General features: G+C 39.8%; 1 protein-coding gene across 1 annotated transcript in view; it reads right to left on the bottom strand.

Annotated features, from left to right (window-relative positions):
* Window positions 1-472: 472 nt before the first annotated feature.
* The window catches only part of C5H1orf87 (chromosome 5 C1orf87 homolog), a 74,995-nt gene continuing 57,857 nt past the window's right edge, over window positions 473-17,610 (bottom strand). Inside the window, exons 9-11 of the mRNA XM_036121356.2 lie at window positions 9,233-9,312; window positions 5,555-5,762; window positions 473-633 (exon numbers count right to left, since the gene is read on the bottom strand). Coding sequence (XP_035977249.2) covers window positions 473-633; window positions 5,555-5,762; window positions 9,233-9,312 — 449 coding nt within the window. The remainder of the gene's footprint in view (window positions 634-5,554; window positions 5,763-9,232; window positions 9,313-17,610) is intronic.

Below are 17,610 nucleotides of genomic sequence, written 5' to 3'. Positions count from 1 at the left end.
ATATTGTTAATAATTTTATTTTTCTTATAATGTGGATATCCTTCCTAGAATAGTGACTAGAGGAAAGGCTAGTTTACTCATCCAAAAATGATATATCTAGGTCTCTTCTGTGACAGGCATTCTTGGGAGTTGACAACAATATCTAGCATATTTTTTACTCTATGGAATTGCAGGGCTTGCAAAAACAAAGTTTCATTAGCAATATAGAAAAAAATTCATATAATGTTAATAAGGAGCTTTATTAGAATAGAAGGGGACTTTAAGAAATTGGTCTCTTGCCACCTCGGGAGATGAAACCCCATTTTCTCGGGTCACTCTGAGCTGCTTATGAGGAAAGATCATAGCCAGAGAAGAAGTCCAAGTCCAAACCATCTCCAGTCCCTGTATTGGCCTCACTCAGGTTGGGGAGAAACACGTGTCTGGGAAAAAGGAAGATAAAGGAAACATCTGTTCTCACAATATGGGCTTGTTATCATAGCTCCTTTAAGTACCGAAGTGCTGGCTCCAAGAGCATATTTTCTCCCGCACGGAATCTCCTCAAGGCTTGGTCGATTTTCCGAGGGCTCAGGGACAGGTTGTAAATGAGATTGTAGTTGTGAATGAGGCGTCTGGCCCTTTCCTTCTCCAGAACTCCTGTGATTGGATTGGGTGGGTGGGTGGGTGGGAAGATTTGAAAAGAGGATGGAGAAAGCAAAAAAGAGAAAAAAAAATCTATATTAGCTTGAATGACTTCTGAGTAAAAACAAAATGCTAATATTTTGACACTTTCAGCTTCTTAAAGTAATTTAGGCTTATTCTTTGTGGCCATAAAACTTTAAAGGCTAATTTTTAAAACAGGCGGGGTGCCTGCTAAAATCAATTTCTAATTTTTCTGGTTAATTTTTTATCTTATTGAAGTAGCCAAACATGCTCCTAAACATGCAGGATTCAAACAGCTCATTTTATGCATTTTTGGAAATGTATTTACTGTGACTCCCTCCCGCTTGCTGTGTGATCACAGGTAAATCATCTCATTTCTCATGGCTCAGAGTCTACATCTGTGTAATAGAGATGGTAGTGTGATCACCAGAGGGTATGCCCTGGTACCCATGCATCATATGTATCAATGCCACGGTGCTTTCCAAGTTAAGGGTAGGTGGATTTGGGTAGTTGCAGAGAGGAGTTTTAAGTGGAGAACGTGGCATCAGCAAAGATAAATAACTCATTCATAAGCCGCTAATTGGGAGCTCATATATGTCAGATACAATGCTTAGGAATATAGAAGATTTAGAGGAGGAACCTTTTACCTCAGGAAGATCCCCAGCCAGCTGAGACGGTAAGATACGCAGAAAATTAGCTAGAGTATCACAATAGTGACTGATACTTATATGTGTATATAACATTTACTGCATTTCAGGCATGCCTCCAAACATTGTACCAGTAGTGATTCATGTAATCCTCACAACTCATTTTCCAGAAGGAGAAACTGAGGCACTAGCTAATTTTCTGTGATGGCTGTTCTTAACAGTGGGCTACAGACAGGCGGGGTCCTCATGTGATTTATTCTATTCAGTTCTATTCTGTCCCATTCCATCCCATCCCATCTCTGTTTATTTTCTGTTCTGTGTAGGCTTGTTTATTGTCTCTCTCTTCTATTAGAATGTTGTTGATCTTTTCCTCTTTAGAAATATCTTTCTCTGAGTTGGCCAATCTGTGAGTTGGCATCTTTGCATTTCTCTGCATTGGGTGGCTGCTCTTGGTCTGGTCTAGGTTAGATCCCTCAAGACATTTCCTCATATTCTGCCTCTGGAAATATAAGTCATGGACTTTGGAGTAAGTCTCTGACTGAGGAAGGTACTTTAACTTTCTGAGCCTCAGTTTCCTCAACTTTAAAATAGGGATAATTAAACTGTATGAAAATCAATAAAATAATGAAAGCTTAGCACAGTGTCCAGAACTATTAAGCACTCATTAATGCAAGCATTATTATAGGATGATTATAATAGTTATAGCACGAATATTATTCAAAATAAATAAAAGTGTCTTAATAAGCAGAAAATTTTTAACTGCATAAAATTTAGTTTATATTTTAATTAAAAATTAAAAGTAGTGTTAAAAAGATAACATGTAGGAATCACTGCTGATGTGTGTAGGGGCATTTTCTACTATCTTCTAAGCTTTACCATTGGTAGAGGATTCCTAGCGTCAAACAAAAGTTCATTGACTGAAATTTGTATCTGTCTAATTTACTGTCATTAGGGGCTGCCCAGGACAGCTGTATAGAATAACCCTTACAATCCATCTTAGTGCTGAAAAGCCTGTTCTTATCCCACCAGAACCAAAATGAAAGGAATAATAAGAAGAACCTCTTTAACATCCACTTCATTCTACAGTTTGCAAAGAACTTTCAAATCTCATGTGATCCTTTCTCCCAGCGGGGAGATATGTTTTATTATTATCAGTCTTATTTTATAGATAAGGAAACAGCCTCAGAGAATATAAATAACTGGCTTTCAGGGCTCAGCAATTAGTCAAGTCTGGACTTGAATCTAAGTCTTCCAGTAAAAACAAAGACACAACCGACGAAGCAACAAGCACAACCTCGTGTTCCTTCTGGTATGTCACGGGAGTTTAGTGTAGTGGGGAGTCCGATAGAACTGGGTTTGAATTATGGTTCCACTTCCCACTGGCTTGTCTTTTACCACTTCGAGCTTGGCTTTTTCCTCTGTAAATAAGGCCATTAATCCCTTCGGCATGTGGTTGATGTGAGGAGTTAGTGATTGACTGTGTGTAAAGTCCAGACTCATGCAAAGAATGTCCTTGAGGGCTCTCACTGCATTCTGCCTCCTTGAACTGGAAAACATTTTCTATCTAGCCTTCAGTTCATTGGGAAAATTCCAAATCTACCATTCACCCAAACATTTATCCCAACCGCCCTTCTTTCTTTAGAAAACATGACCAGTTATTCACAGTCATTTCTTATTCTTTCTCCTCAAGGATATTTTCTTGACAACCCCTGTTAGGACATAAGCACAGAGTAGGTTCCCAGAAACACTAATTTGATGATGGATGGTCTGTCTTCACCCTGAATGAAGAACACCCTGGCCTACATATTTCCTTGCACATAATAAAGAACACTGATTCATCAATAGGCGAAGTAGGTATCATCTGCTCAGTGTCTCGAATGAGGCTGTGGTGGTCAGCTAAATTCTGTGGTTAATAAACCAACTAAATGACCTCAGTTAAGCTTCTTTCCTCATTAAAGATAGTTATAGATGTTCCCAGATCAGGCTGACACATTCCCTGGCTGACGAGGAACTAACGAATTTCATAGAAACAGAGAAAACAGGCATAAATAGTGAAGAGGCCATGAGAGAGGCATTTCAAATCTGCCGGATCTGCCTCCAAAGTCAACAAAACTCTGTTTTTCCTCAGAACAGTTTAGAAGTATGAGAAAGGTCCCCGTCACTGGGGAGTCTCTTAGCAACTGAGTTTATGATCCATCATCCATCACTGCAACTCAGCGTTTGTTTCTTTAGAAATGTCTTCCCTCTCCACCTGATGTTTTTTTGTACACGTTTAATAAGTTTAATAAATTAGATGAATTTTTCATTTAAAATTTTCATCTCCCCCTCTCTTTAGTATGATTATTAGAAGTTCTTAGGTATTGTATGGTAGTTATACTTTATGTGGTCTAGAGTTAAGTGCTTTGGAAATTCAAAACAAAATGAAACAGAAACACACAGAGAATGAAAATGCGTTGCTACTGTTAAGTGATTACTTCTAGAGAGTGCTAATGTATCCACTATTTTTTTGTTGAGATGTAATTGACATATACCATTATATAAGTTTAAGGTGTACAATGTGATGATTTGATACATGTATATATTGGGAAATGTTTAACACAATAAGGTTAGTTAACATATCCTTTATCACATGTAATTACCATTTTATTGTGGTTGTTGTTATGGTGGTGAGAACATTAAAGCTCTACTGTCATAGCAACTTTCAAGTATACAACACAGCATTGTTAACTCGAGTCATCATGCTGTATGTTGAATTCCTGGAACTCATTCATCTTCTAACTGAAAGTCTGTGTCTTTTGACCAATGTTTCCCATTTTCCCCGGCAACCACCCTTCTACTCTAAACATGGGTTCCATGTTTTTATCCTCCACATATAACACACTAACTCACCATAACTACAGAACATAATTAAGTACCACCATTTCAGTCCATGTGCTTTTGTATCTGCTCCCTCTTCCCCAGGTTTCTGACCTTGTTCTGGACTTCATTTTCACTTGGACATTGCAAATCCTTACTCCTTTCCCTACTTTCAGTTTCTCCTTCAATCTGCACACAGCCATCAAGGATCTTTCTGAAATACAACTTCATCATACCACTTCCCTTCTTAGAAACTCTTAGTGCTACTCACTCTTTTTGAACCAAATCCAAATTCTTTGGTCTGGCATCTAAGATCTTCCTAGATCTGGAATCTTATATTTCTACCTTTATCATTTAACATTCTTCTTAATAGCCCTTATATTCTTCTAATCAAAACTTCTTGCACTGAGCTTCACACATAACACTTTGCTTGGCTAATGTACACCTTTGCCAGAAAGGCCTATTTCATTCCTTTGTAAACTGCACTTTATCCTTAATGGTTAATTTCACACTAATATAACCTTCCCTGATCACCTCACTAAGAAGGAATACTTCTTTCTCTGCCCACATTGCACACTGTAATGGTATTTATTACCTTCCATCTTGGATTTATTTATGTATTTACATTCATTCCTTTCTTCGTTCCCTCAAAAAGAAAAAGTTGAACAGAATTGTGCAAGGTGCAAGGGCGAAAAAAGAAATATAGTCTACTGGTAAGACTGTAATATGTCCCCAAATGAAAAAAATATATCAAATATGATAATGATTGTTAAAGAACTCTAGGAGGCCAGATAAAGGTTAGCCTAGATTTGTCTGGGGAAATTTTGGGAGTCTCAGAGCCTGAGTTCTAACCTAAAACATGTTTAGGCATGAGCTAGCCAGGTGGACAAGATGGGGTGTTGGCAGGGGTGGGGTAGAAAGAGGAGGGGCAGACAGCTCAGATGGAGGTAACAGTGTGAGAAAAGGAGCAACCACAGGAGAAAGCATTGCATGTTTGAGGAAGGCAAGTTATTCATTATGATAGGGTAGGATATGCTGAGAGAATACCAGTTGAAGGAAAAGAGACTGGTCAGGTGGACAGAACCAGCTTTTGCCTTGCTAAGGAGTTTGGAGTTCAGCCTGTCAGTGGGCACGCTGAAGATTTCAGCTGGTAGTTACAATATTGGTTTATAGGTTAGACACCAGTAGTGGAATGGAGGAGGATCAAAGACACAAAGAGACTGTGAGTAACCCGGTAGGGGATTCATGTCTGATTCTGATTCATCTTTGTATTTCCCAATTGTGCTCCCAGTGCCAGTGCACATGGTTTGTATACAAAGTGTATTTGTTAAGAAGTGAAAGAAAAGGAGGTGTCCACTTCCAGACTAGAACACAAATAGAAAGGCGTATCAGCTCTAAGGTTCTCACTTCACCTGTATTACTCAGATCACACAGGTAGAGGGCATTTTCCAGCTTCCTGAACCTGTCGATCCATGTCTCATATTCTTCAGATTTGTTCTTCATCGTCGGACTCACAAGAGGCTGTGAGACTGGCCTGACCTTCACAGCACTCAGGGGATCTTTGGGAGCTGAAATCTCAGCAGGAGGGTTTTCTGGTTGTGGCTCCTCTTCTGGAGTTTTCTACCAAAACAACACAGGCATCTCACTGGCAAGACATTCACCACACAGAGCTCCTCCAGTCTCTTGGCCAAAGATGAGGCCACACAGCTAGCAAGATTTATTGCAAAGTCTGGCTTTGTAGAGTTAGAGGATGTGTTTCAAATTCTCAGTGCCATAGGACCATATCTGCCAATTCTTGCTGGATATAAACTACTATGTTGAGGTTTTTTTTTTTTTTTTAAGGGAAGGGTGAAATCATGACTTTTTTCAGTTTACATTTCTGATTTACACAAAACAAAGGTTTTTGTAACTGAGACTTTTCATGACATTCTACTCTGTTTTGTACTAGTGGGATACACAGGGGATAGGCTTCAGGCAATGCTTATAACTTCTTGGTGGGAAAACCTCTGCATCACGTGTGCGATTGTTGACAAAAAGTGATTGAAATAATACTGATATTATCTTAGGCTCATGGGCTCATTCTAACAAACCATAAAGCACCTCTGTGTTCTGTCATTCCTATTCCTTTAAGAATAGGCTGCGGCCTAGGGAGTGGACTTACTAAGATCATGTAATCAATGGTAGACACAAAACTAGAAGGAGGGTGTAGAGGTTACGTCTAGCTCATTTTGGTATTCTAACTCCATGTCCAGCACAAAATGAGATGCTTTTAGAACAAGTAGACAGATGAGTCCCTGCTGCACCATGTAAGACATCCTGTCACCTACCATGAAGAGACAGAGCGGACATTGCCTGTTTGATCTGCCCAATCCGACTGCTCCAGGAATTGCCCATCCTCCCTATCTCCATGGCTGGGGAGAGAATTGCCATGTATGCAAGTACATGGTGTAGGACTGGGCATCTAATGCCAAATGGACCAATAAACATACTGTCCAGTTGTTTTGGAACTATTTGTGAGAGATAAAGACAGAAAGATAGAAAAACAGAGGTCATTCTGTGTAAGATGTAGGAACTCTAACAGGTTTTCCACTCTGTGTATTGGAAATGAGAAAAAAATGATCTGCTGAGAAAGACAGACAGATGGAAAGATAGGCAGATAGAGGATATGAAGCTGACAGCAGAGAGAAGAGAAAAGATACAGGAAGTCATGATGTTGTCCAAGTTTCTGATTTTAGTTCATTGTTACGGTTCTGTCCTTAGGTAGCATAATATGCTTGTCTATCCTTCCAATGTATTAAATTGGTAGAGTTGGTTCTGTTCATCTCAATGCAAATAATCTTAACTAATTTGCCATAGAATTATGTCTCTAACTTCTATAAATCTGTGCTTCCCCCAATTTTCAAATATCTGAATTTCTCGTTTTGTACCTTTGTCTCAAACTTCTCATCACATATAAGTTGTGAAAATCCCATAGCTCTAAAGAATGGAAATTGCAATAAGACACTAAGTTTTGAGTTTGTTAACAAACATGCGTTAAGCTGCTGCTGGGGAATGTGAAGAACTGTTTGTTTGAAAGAATAGAACGCTGGGACACCTGGGTGGCTCAGTTGGTTAAGTGCCTGCCTTCGGCCAGGTCATGATCCCAGGCCCTGGGATTGAGTCCCACAGCGGGTTCCTTGCTCAGCAGGGAGCCTGCTTCTTCCTCTGCCTGCTTCTCCCCCTGCTTGTGCTCTCTCTCTCTGACAAATACATAAAAAAAAAGAAAGAATAGAATGCTACATGAAATTGTAACCATATGGATAACCGGCAACCAGTAAATTGTAAGAGATAATATAAAAGAATTCCACTTTGATAAAATCAATTTTGAGAAACAGCTGAAAGTTTTCATAAAGTATAAGATTATTATACTTTTTAGAGCTTTGGACCACTTTAGAAATCCGATGAATACTTTAGATAATCTACCCAGCTAAATGTACATTTGCATAGAGTTGGGTGGATGATTTTAGAGAATTCAAAGAGGTCCTTGGATCTGAGAAACTGATTTTCAATAAATTTTTGTATTCTTTCAGATAGTTCAACATTCTCTTTGACCACTAAAGGCAGGGAAAGGGGGCTTTGTATGGACCTGAATTAGGCTCAACTAAGTAAGTAGTAAGTAAGTAAGTAACACACTCTATTTGTTTGGTCCCACTGTATCAGGATAAAGTCCAAATTCCTTACTTGGCACATAGACCATTCAAGTTCTTGTTCTTGCTTCTCTTCTTTCAGCCCTATGTATGCATTTTTTTCTCTCATCTTTTTCCAGCCACATAAAACCAGAAAAAAAATGAAGCTGTATGATGCCTTTATGCCTTATACATGCCGTTCTCTGTCGTGAGAACCCTTCTTACTACTCATGTCTTGATTGGTTGGGCTTCTACTCAGACCCAACTCATATTTCACGTCTTGTGGGGAGCCTTTCCCAAAGCCCCAGGCGGGGTGAGGGGTGATTCCTTGTAGCCCCTTTATCCATCACAGCATTTATTAGAGGATATTATGACTGTTACAGTATCTCTCTCCTCTACCAGAGATGTAGAGACTGGACCTGTGAGTTAGTCATTTGTGGACCTTGAAGGTCTGGTTAGTGGCCGGCACATAGTTGGTTATAAAGACATGTTAACCGAACGAGTAAGGGAATGAATAAACAATTTTCTCTGGGAAAAGAGGAAATGTGCTTTACCAAACTTCTGCTTCAATTTCACTCTCTAAAAGTGGGGCAATGAATGCTGCTTATAGAGGAATGTGAGAAGAATCAATTATTGCAGAGATACAGTAAAATCCTCAAACAAGAGGCAAAATAAAAGAGCAAAGTATATTTTTTATAATCTTATTCACAACAGACTTAACACTCAAGGAGAAAAGCATTTGCTGTTGTTTCTTGCGTGGCAAGAGGCTTGCCAAAATGGATACTATTTTCTAAAATATTTCAAAGTGTGAAGTGCATGAAGAGGCCTCCCGTCATTTTAAGATGAATTATGTTCTAATCCGGGCATTTAAAAAACAACAACAGAAAAACTCAGGCTGTTTTTCAATTCTGTCTGCATCTTCTTTTGGCTAAGTGCTGGGAATATTAAAACGGATTTTACTGCTTGCCAGATTTTTTTTTTTAAATCAAAGAGCCCATTACATTTTAAAATGTGATGTCTGGGGAAAAGGTCACCCTCAGTTTCTGGAAGCTGGGCTTAAGATGTTAAAATAGGTCTCATAACCATCTTTTATTTTGATGGCAGTTGGTGGATTGGTCACAGGCTTTGGAAGGACACCTGTATACATGCTACAAGTCCAGTTTCTTGGGGCAGAAGGTGGGCCCATCACCGCACGTTGAGAGATTTCTGCATGCATACCAGCTGGGACAGAAACCAACCCACACACTCTCAAGAGTTCTGCCTCCTTCTCTGTTGGAGCAGAGTCTCAAAGTCAAAGAGAGCCTGATATCAAGGTGTTGGGTGGAAATCAAAAACCCAGAAGGGAGGGCTCCACACAGCCTCAGAGAAGAGAAGGCAAAGGATGGGCGAAGCCCTTCCTCCAGCTCTGTGTAGCCAGGTGCCTACCATATGTTCTGTTTTGCCTGGAGACATCTCAGGGACTTCAGCCTGCATTGCAGTGCCAGAGGTTTTCTTTGCATTCTTTCCTGGACAAGAAAGAAGAAAATGGAAGGGTTTAGTTTGGTCTCCTCATGTTAGCACCAACACGTATGCACCCAGGCCAAGAGAATGTGGAGGCTCCATTATGTGGCTGGCACTGTGTTAGGTGATAGGGAGACACTGGTAGATAAAAGCTCTGGTACCTGCGTGGTGGAACTCACAGAGGGCAAGTAGATGCTAAATGTCTACTCAAAATTATTATTTGGTTACCAACAACCATAAACACAACCCAGGAAAAGGTGAAAATATTTGCGCTTATTTTGAGATGGGGCAGGAGCTGGGGAGGATCGTGGAAGGCTTGCTGGAGGAAGTGACACTTAAACTGGGGGCCTGCGGGATGAATAGGAGTTTCCAAGTAGAAGTGATGCTGGCAGTGGCCCCTGCACTACAGCTTGCTCCAGATAAGCAAAGACAACAGCCTATAGAACCACCTTGCATAAGGAGGCTTTCTACAGTTTGGAGAGTGGCAAGGGGGCCTCTTTCCATAGCTCTGCCTCTTTCCAGAAAAGCAGGAACTTCTGCCCCTCTCTCCACACAGGTATGTGCCTGAAGGATCAGGTAAAAGCTTTGTCTCCCCCCTTCCTTACTCCTCTCAATGTTCAGAGGTGCTGTACTGGAAGAGGTTTGACCATTATCCCTAACCCGGGGGAGTCTCCAGCCCAGGTACTACTTGCTCAGGCTGCTGCCTTATGAATAGAAATTTCCTTAGGATCCAGGAAAAAGACATGAAGAGCTTCTGCTCAGGTCCTCTTAGGCTTATGATGGGTGTCATTCATTCGTCACTAGCGCCTTTGGTGACTTACTCATTTATTTTACAAATCCATGCAACGACCACACAGTACAGATATCTGGGAACTTCAGCTTCTGTATTTAGTGCATAATTCAAGTATGCCATTAACAAAGGCATTTTGCTTCTCACTGCTTTCAATAAAGATGGTTCAATCAGTAAGTTTTTTTAAAAGGTGGAGAGTGGCAGTGTAACATCGTGGTGGAGAGTGGAGGCCCTGAAGCAGATGCCCTGGGCTTGAATCAGTCCTGGCTCCTTTCTCTATGCTCCTTTCTCTATGCGTGACCTTGGGCAGGTTACTTGTCCTCTTTGTGTCTCAGTCTCCACTTCTGTAAAAGGTGGCTAATGCCACCCATAGATTATTGTGAGGATTAAATGGGCTAGAAACTGTAAAGCAAACACCTGGAACATAGCAAGTGCTCAATAAATGTTAACTAATAGTGTCATCTATATAAGGATGTTCATGTAAATTAACTTACATATCAGATTAAAAAGCCTTTGTTGCAGCTTTAATATTTCACCTATGAATCATTATGAATCTCCCCCCAGTCTCTTGATGAAGATAATGTGACTTCATAATATCCGAAGCCCCAGCACCCAGCATTAGAATAAGTACTCAGTGCATGCTTGTAGACTACATGAATGACCATTGCCCTGATAGAGTTTAGAAATTAAAGTCACTGAATATATATTTCTATTTCTCCCAATTCCTTTTCAGACCCTACAGAAGGAAAATTTTTTCTCTGCATTTCTTTATCTTCCCATCCCTAACCCAGATGCTATATAGAGTAAAACTTAATAGATGCTTAATGAGAATCATGATAGCCAGTTAAGGCAGCCCCTTCAAGGCAGATCTGTTTTAATCGCTGAAAATTTGTCATGGGAACCCATCATCACCTAGTAGCCCTGGCCCCAGTTTATTTCACCCAGTATGTGAAAGAAAAGCTTTCTGGTTGCTGCAGGTGAAAAAAGGTTCCAATTGCTCTGAATTATCAAGGTTGAGAGTTAAAAGGATTCTAGAAGCAGTATATGGCATATAAGATAAACTTTGGTGTCAGACCTGAATGTGAATACTGATTCTTCCCTTTACCAGCTGCAACCTTTCAGATCCTAATTTTGTCAGTTGTGAAAATGGAACCAGCAGTTTGCAGATTGTGGAGATTAAACAAAAGTTACCGACCAAAAATACTTAACACAGGGAAGATGCTCAGTGTGAGGAATTATTATCTGTTACTGTGTTATCATTATTATATGATCTTAAACGAATCTAGCTTCCCCAGAAGAGAAGACTTAACATTAATTATCCTGTGCCGAGCAGTTTTCTGGGCACTGTTCCTGTACATTATCCCTTTTAGCATAAGATCTAGAACCTAGTCTTTGTCCCAGGCCAGTTTCTCTCTGGTATCTGCACTTCTCAAAGTTACATTAGGAGAAAATACATGCTAGTCTCCCTGGTCTCTCTTCAGCTTCACTTTCTCCCTTCTAATACCTAGGAGCACATAAAAAGGTAATGGTTTGCACATGTAAAAATGGTTTGAGAAACCCGAGGCAGAGTTAATTTTTTTTTCTTTCTAACACAGCAGGAAGGATAAATAATAACCATCTGTCTAGTCTGCCAGTTGATGATTTGTACTGGAGGAAATAAGCCAAGCTGGCTTCTAGAGATTTCCAGGTGTTGGAAGGGCCAGGTTTTACAGGGCTTCCAGTGGATTCTGATAGTCACACAGCCAGCCCTCCCATCCCTTCCCCCCCCCACCCCATTAATGACTTGAAATCAGTGGTCTTCAGCACAGGCTGCTAATGTGCCCCCACCTGGGGAGCTTTAAAAATTACCAGTACTTGGGCGGCACACCAGACCAATTAAATCAGAATCTCGAGGGGTGAGAACCCAGCTCAGGACTTCTAAAGAATTCCCTAGGTAATTCTAAAGTGAAGCCACAGGAGAAAACAACGGATTTAAATAAAGACTTCTGGCCTCACTGGACCTAGTGAATGAAACTTTTATGAGAAGGAAACAAATATATGTTAAATATCTATATATGCCAGACATTTTTCACAGGTTTTCTTAATCTAAAGAATAACCCTGTGAGGTTGAAATTATCTGCATTTTACAAATGAGGGGACCAAGGCAACACCAGGTTCAGTTTCTTGCTTAAGACAACAGAGGTAGGGTTAGGTCTGGATTCTAATTCATTCACTTACTCAACAAACATTCCTTAAATGCTAACTGTGATACAACGATGAATAAGACAGAATCTTCCCATGGAGTGCGCATTCCAGTGGTGAGGACAAACAGAGAGATATGTAATGTCAAGTAGTGATAAGTGCTAGAAACACAGCTAAAGCCAATTATGGGGGTAGAAAATCTTGGCAGTTGCTATTTTAGGGAGGGAATTCACCCAAGGCCTCTCCAAGTGACATTCAAATAGAGCCCTGAGAAACATGGGAGAAAGCCATGCAAATGTCTGCAGAAAGAGCATTTCAGGAAAAAGCTATCATAAAGGCAAAGGTCACAAGGGAGGGAGGAGTGTTTGGTGCATTCAGGCAATAGCCGAGAGGAGAGCCTAGCTGAAGCAGGATGAAAAGGGAAGAGAAGGTTAAGTATTCACAGAACTGAAGGGCCTCACGGGCCATGCATGTGACTGGAATTGATTTATTTTTTTCTTCCATCATTCATTTCTTCTCTGGCAAATGTCCTCTTCATTCTTCCCTTCTAGTGATAGCAACTATATTTTACTTTGTGGGGACCCCTCCTCCCCATTGTAGTGATGTGGTTTGGTAAGAATGACACCCAGTTCCAACTCCGAGGCTGGTCTCTGATTAGTTGAAGACTATCATGGTGTCCTAATCACAGTCTTGGTTCTAAGGTGGACATAAAACTTAATTTAGTCTAAGCTCTGAGACTAGAGGAGACATCTGCTACAGTTTCTCAACTCGTAAAATTCTCTCCTTCTGGGCAGGACCAGCCAAAAGAATGTGCTGTGAAGATATGATGACCTTGACTACCATAGCTATTTTGTTATTGAAGAAGTGTCTGGAGTAGTTGAGGCACCACCATGTAGAGCCTAAAGATGATGTCAGCACCATATACAGCAGAGCAGAGAGCCAGAAAGAAACCAGATCCTGGATTTTGACATTTTTAATGACTACATCAAAAAAGCCTATAGCTCTTGCTGCTGCCAGACTTTTTATTTACATAAACCAAAACTCTTTATTCTCTAAACCAACTCAGTTAGCTTTTCTGTCCCTCCAATATAAATAGTTCTAAGTAGGAATTACTATGGATATTTTTTTTTCCTTAATAAAAGGGAGGTTAAACTCTTAGTCATTTTTCTGTGTTGTCTTCACGAGATGTTCGAGGGGATCAATGAGCCTCTGAGGCTATGATTATTCCCTCCAATTTCCCCCCATTAGCAGCCTTGCTATAACCCTGCTCTGTGCTTCCTGCTTTTTCTTCCTCTTCCTCACTCATAGGCTCCAGAGTGAAGAGATTCAAAGTTGGAGCCATACTTCATTTTTGTGAAATACTATTTTAGACCTCAGACCATAGCATGTTTGGAGGGGTCTAAGCTCTTTTGTATTTGTCTTCATGGGAGTTCATAGCACTTCTTGGATCTGTGGCTTGAGATCTTTTATCACTTTTGGAAATTTCTCAGTCATAATTGCTTCAAATACTGCTTCAGCTTTATTCTCTTCCTCCTATCGTTCTGTGACTTCATTAGATGTATACTGGATATTCTTGCCATTTCCTATATGTCTCATACACTTTTTCTGGTATGTTCTATCCTCATTGTTCCTTCATGCTTCAATCTGGATATTTCCTACTGAACTATATTCAGGATTAGTTCACTAATCCTCTCTTCAGCTACACTCAACCTTCTGTTCAACTGATATAGTGAGTTTTTTAACTTTAGTTTTTATATTTTTCAGTTCTAGATATTCTATATATCTAGAGGGAGGAGTGTTTGGTGCATTCAGGCAAATTCTATATAGAATTTACATAAATTCTGTATCAATTCAAATGGCTTGCTGAAATTCTCCATCTTATCCATTTTCTTAAACATATTAATTACAGTTATTTGAAAATTCATGTCCTGTTTTGTATCATTCCTGATTATTTTTAACTGAATGCTGGACATTTTGTATAAATAATTCTCAAGATTTTATATGATGTTAACTTCTTCCAGAGGGTTTTTTCCTCTTTTCTTTCTGGTATTCAATTTGAATTCCAAATAATATCTTTCAAAGAGATGTTGTTTTGTATTTTATCTAGTCTTCTAGTTGATCTTGCCAAGAGGTTTGGTCTGCTGTAAACTAGTCCATTCTAGACCTTAGCCTAAGTCACAGACACTAAGTATTTATGTGACTATCGTGTATACATTAAAAAAACAAGTTCATAGGATTCTTGGGGGTCCACATGAGATAAAGTTTGTGATACAAGGCAGTATATATAAAAATGAGTCATGTTAACAGGTTATTAAAGAATCTTTGAGTGAAAACAGGCCCCAGGAATGAAAAAATTCACAATTCTTCACACCCAAAAGGAGTAGCTGCCTTTAGTTTCTTATAATGTACCTCCTTTCAAGAAAACAGGCAAATAAAATGCCCCCTCTCAGGGCCTAGGAGCACTTAATCATCATAGCTCCAACAATACAGAAATGGGAAGAGATCAAGGCATTAACTTTCTCAGTAAGCAACAGGCTATCACAACAACAATGCAACAAAAGTATCGCCAAAGTCCTGTTTTGCACTGTGGAGTGCAATATTGCCTAAAAAACTTTGTCTGTCATACCTGTAATCACCCTATCAGAGCAATCGAGCAGGTATTTTTTTTAATTTCATATTTTCGGTTCATTTTAGAGATGAGAAAAATGAGTCCAAGAGAAGTAAAATAAGTGTTCCAATATAAGGTGGTTATTTAGTTGCAAAAGTGAGACTTTGACTCATCTTTTTATACACTTTTCTATGTCATCCATTATGGGTTGAATTCTGTCCCCCCCAAATTCATATGTTGAGGCCCTAACCCCTAGTATCTCAGAATGTGACTGTATTTGGAGACAGGTCATTTAAAGAGGTGATTCAGTTCAATTGAAGTCATTAAAATGAGGATACCAATCTTCACCATGACTGGTGTTCTTATGAGGCCAAAAATTTGGGCACACAAAGAGACACCAGGGATGTCCATGCACTGATAAAAGACCATGTGAGGACACAGTGAGAAAGAGGCCATCTTCAAGCCAAGGAGAGAGAGGCCTCGGAAGAAACCAAACTTGCTGACACTGGGACTTTGAACTTTTAGTCTCCAGAACTATGAGAAAATAAACATCTGTTGTTTAAGCCACTCTAGCAAACGAATGCATCAAGTGACCTGGATTTATATTAGAAGAGAAAGAGAAAGTATTTGGTTTAGACATTTGTCGTGATCACCTTTTGATGTCCTTGTTTTGTCTTTTCAACAAAGCTGAGTTCTCTGAAGTTATAGATGACATCATGAAAAATGAACCCTTGCTTTTTATCACCCTATTGTCTTCTAGCACATCCCTTCTATCTCTTTTCTATAATGCTGGGCTGGGGAGCTACAACTACATTTCCCAGATACCCTGGCCCACTGGCTTCTGGCTAAATTCCAGAAACGGGAGGTGCTTGGAGGGAGATTAGACTGTGGGGAGAGTAGAAGTACTCTCTTCTTGTTTTTGGAGTTTGTTAGTATCTGTCCAGCATCGGGGGAGAGCTACTGCTGTTGCTAAGATTTGAGCTGTCAGAGAAGCCTCCTGGATCTCACTCTTGGGTCTGAAGGAGACTCCTGAAGTGTTTTTCAACATTCTCAGCACAAGTCAAATGTGAAAATTCAAAATTTAGAATAGCCACAGGACAGACATCCCATTCAGTAGGTGCAACATTGACCACATGGTGTTCTTCAGAAATCCAAGCACCAGCCCCCTTTGTGGAACACTGAGTTTCAAACTACGTGGTGTAACCCACTATGTGGCATCTCCTTCAAAATTCTTTCTCTAGCTGCTTGGCATATTCTTGGAGATCCTAGAATCAACTATGTAGTAGCACTCACCAAGATTCTGCTAATAATACACCTTTCACTATGTTCCCTCAGCCCTAAGGATGAGAGCTGCTTTCTATAACTCCTAAGCTCTGGGTTACCTCAACTGTCATGGGTTGAATTGTGTCTTTGAACATAGTTACCACTGGCACCTGTTAATATGACCTCATTTGGAAGCAAGATCTTTTTATATGTAATCAAGTTAAGATGACGTCATTCTGGGTTAGGGAGAGCCCTAAATCCAGTGAATAGCGGTGGCTTTATATGAAAAAGGAGATACAGAGACACAAAAGAGACAGAGTTGGAAGAAGGCCACGTGAAGACAGAGGCAGACAGTGGAATTAAGCAACCATAAGCCAAGGAATGCCTGGAGCCACCAGAAGCTGGAAGAGGTAAGGAAGAACTCTTTCTTAGAGCCTTCAGAAGGAGCATGGCCCTGCTGACACCTTGGTTTCTGACGTCTAGTCTCCAGAACTGTGAGAACTATTCTCTCTCTGTTATTTTAAGCCACCCAGTTTGTGGCATTTTGTTATGGCGGCCCTAAGGAAATGAATACACACACCATCCTCTTTTTGCTCTTTCAATCTAATGCTTGTGCAACCAGTCCCCTGATCCTCTGTTGTAAATTCCCTGTTCGAAATACCCGGTAAGGTTTTTGTTCTGCTGAAATGCAAACAGAGATGCCACCCCTCCTCTCAAACTTTCAGTACCTTGTATTTTGATCCAAAAGATAATCAGTAAATGGTTGATGAATGTAGTAAATAGAGAAATTGCAACAGCAGATTAGTATCAATGCATATTTTTTCACCTGTCATATTTAAAACTTGCTAATTGCTAAATATTTTGCCCAAATTAATCTTTATAATTTCACTTAATAATATGTCTTGGAAATCTTCCTGTATCAAGGCCAGCCATGTTATTTTACAGCTGCATACTTTATCATTTGGATATACTGTAATTTAATTGTCCCTGAAGGATTTCTCATTGTTTCTATTCTTATTTTTAATTTTTTAAAAAAAGTTTATTTCCGTTTTTAGAGGCATTTACCAAAAAATGCTACACTAAACTTTTATTTTGTTTTATTTTATTTTACTTTAATTTTATTTTTTTGGTGAGATGCCAGTAGGGTAATTACCTAGCTGTAGCGTTCCTAGATCTAAGGGACTGTACAACTGAAGTTCTAATAAATAATGTCCACTTCTTCTATAAGTGCTGCATTCATCTGAAAGGGCTCTCACTAGAGACTGCCTCATGATATAATACAACTTGGAGAATTATGCCTTTAATGAGCCCACTGGCCTAAAAGAATAGCCAGTAAGACAATTCTGACTCTTACTTTTTCTGCACTGCTGAGCCATTTACATTTCTGAGAGCAATAAGATAAAACCCAACAAGCAAACCACCGGAGCAAAGCAGCAGAGTCAATAGTAGCTCTGAGAAATG

The sequence above is a fragment of the Halichoerus grypus genome, chromosome 5 (genome assembly GCF_964656455.1).
Source record: "Halichoerus grypus chromosome 5, mHalGry1.hap1.1, whole genome shotgun sequence".
Taxonomy (NCBI): domain Eukaryota; kingdom Metazoa; phylum Chordata; class Mammalia; order Carnivora; family Phocidae; genus Halichoerus; species Halichoerus grypus.
The sequence above is the reverse complement of the archived record's forward strand: the minus strand, read 5'-3'. Positions and strand labels throughout refer to the sequence as shown.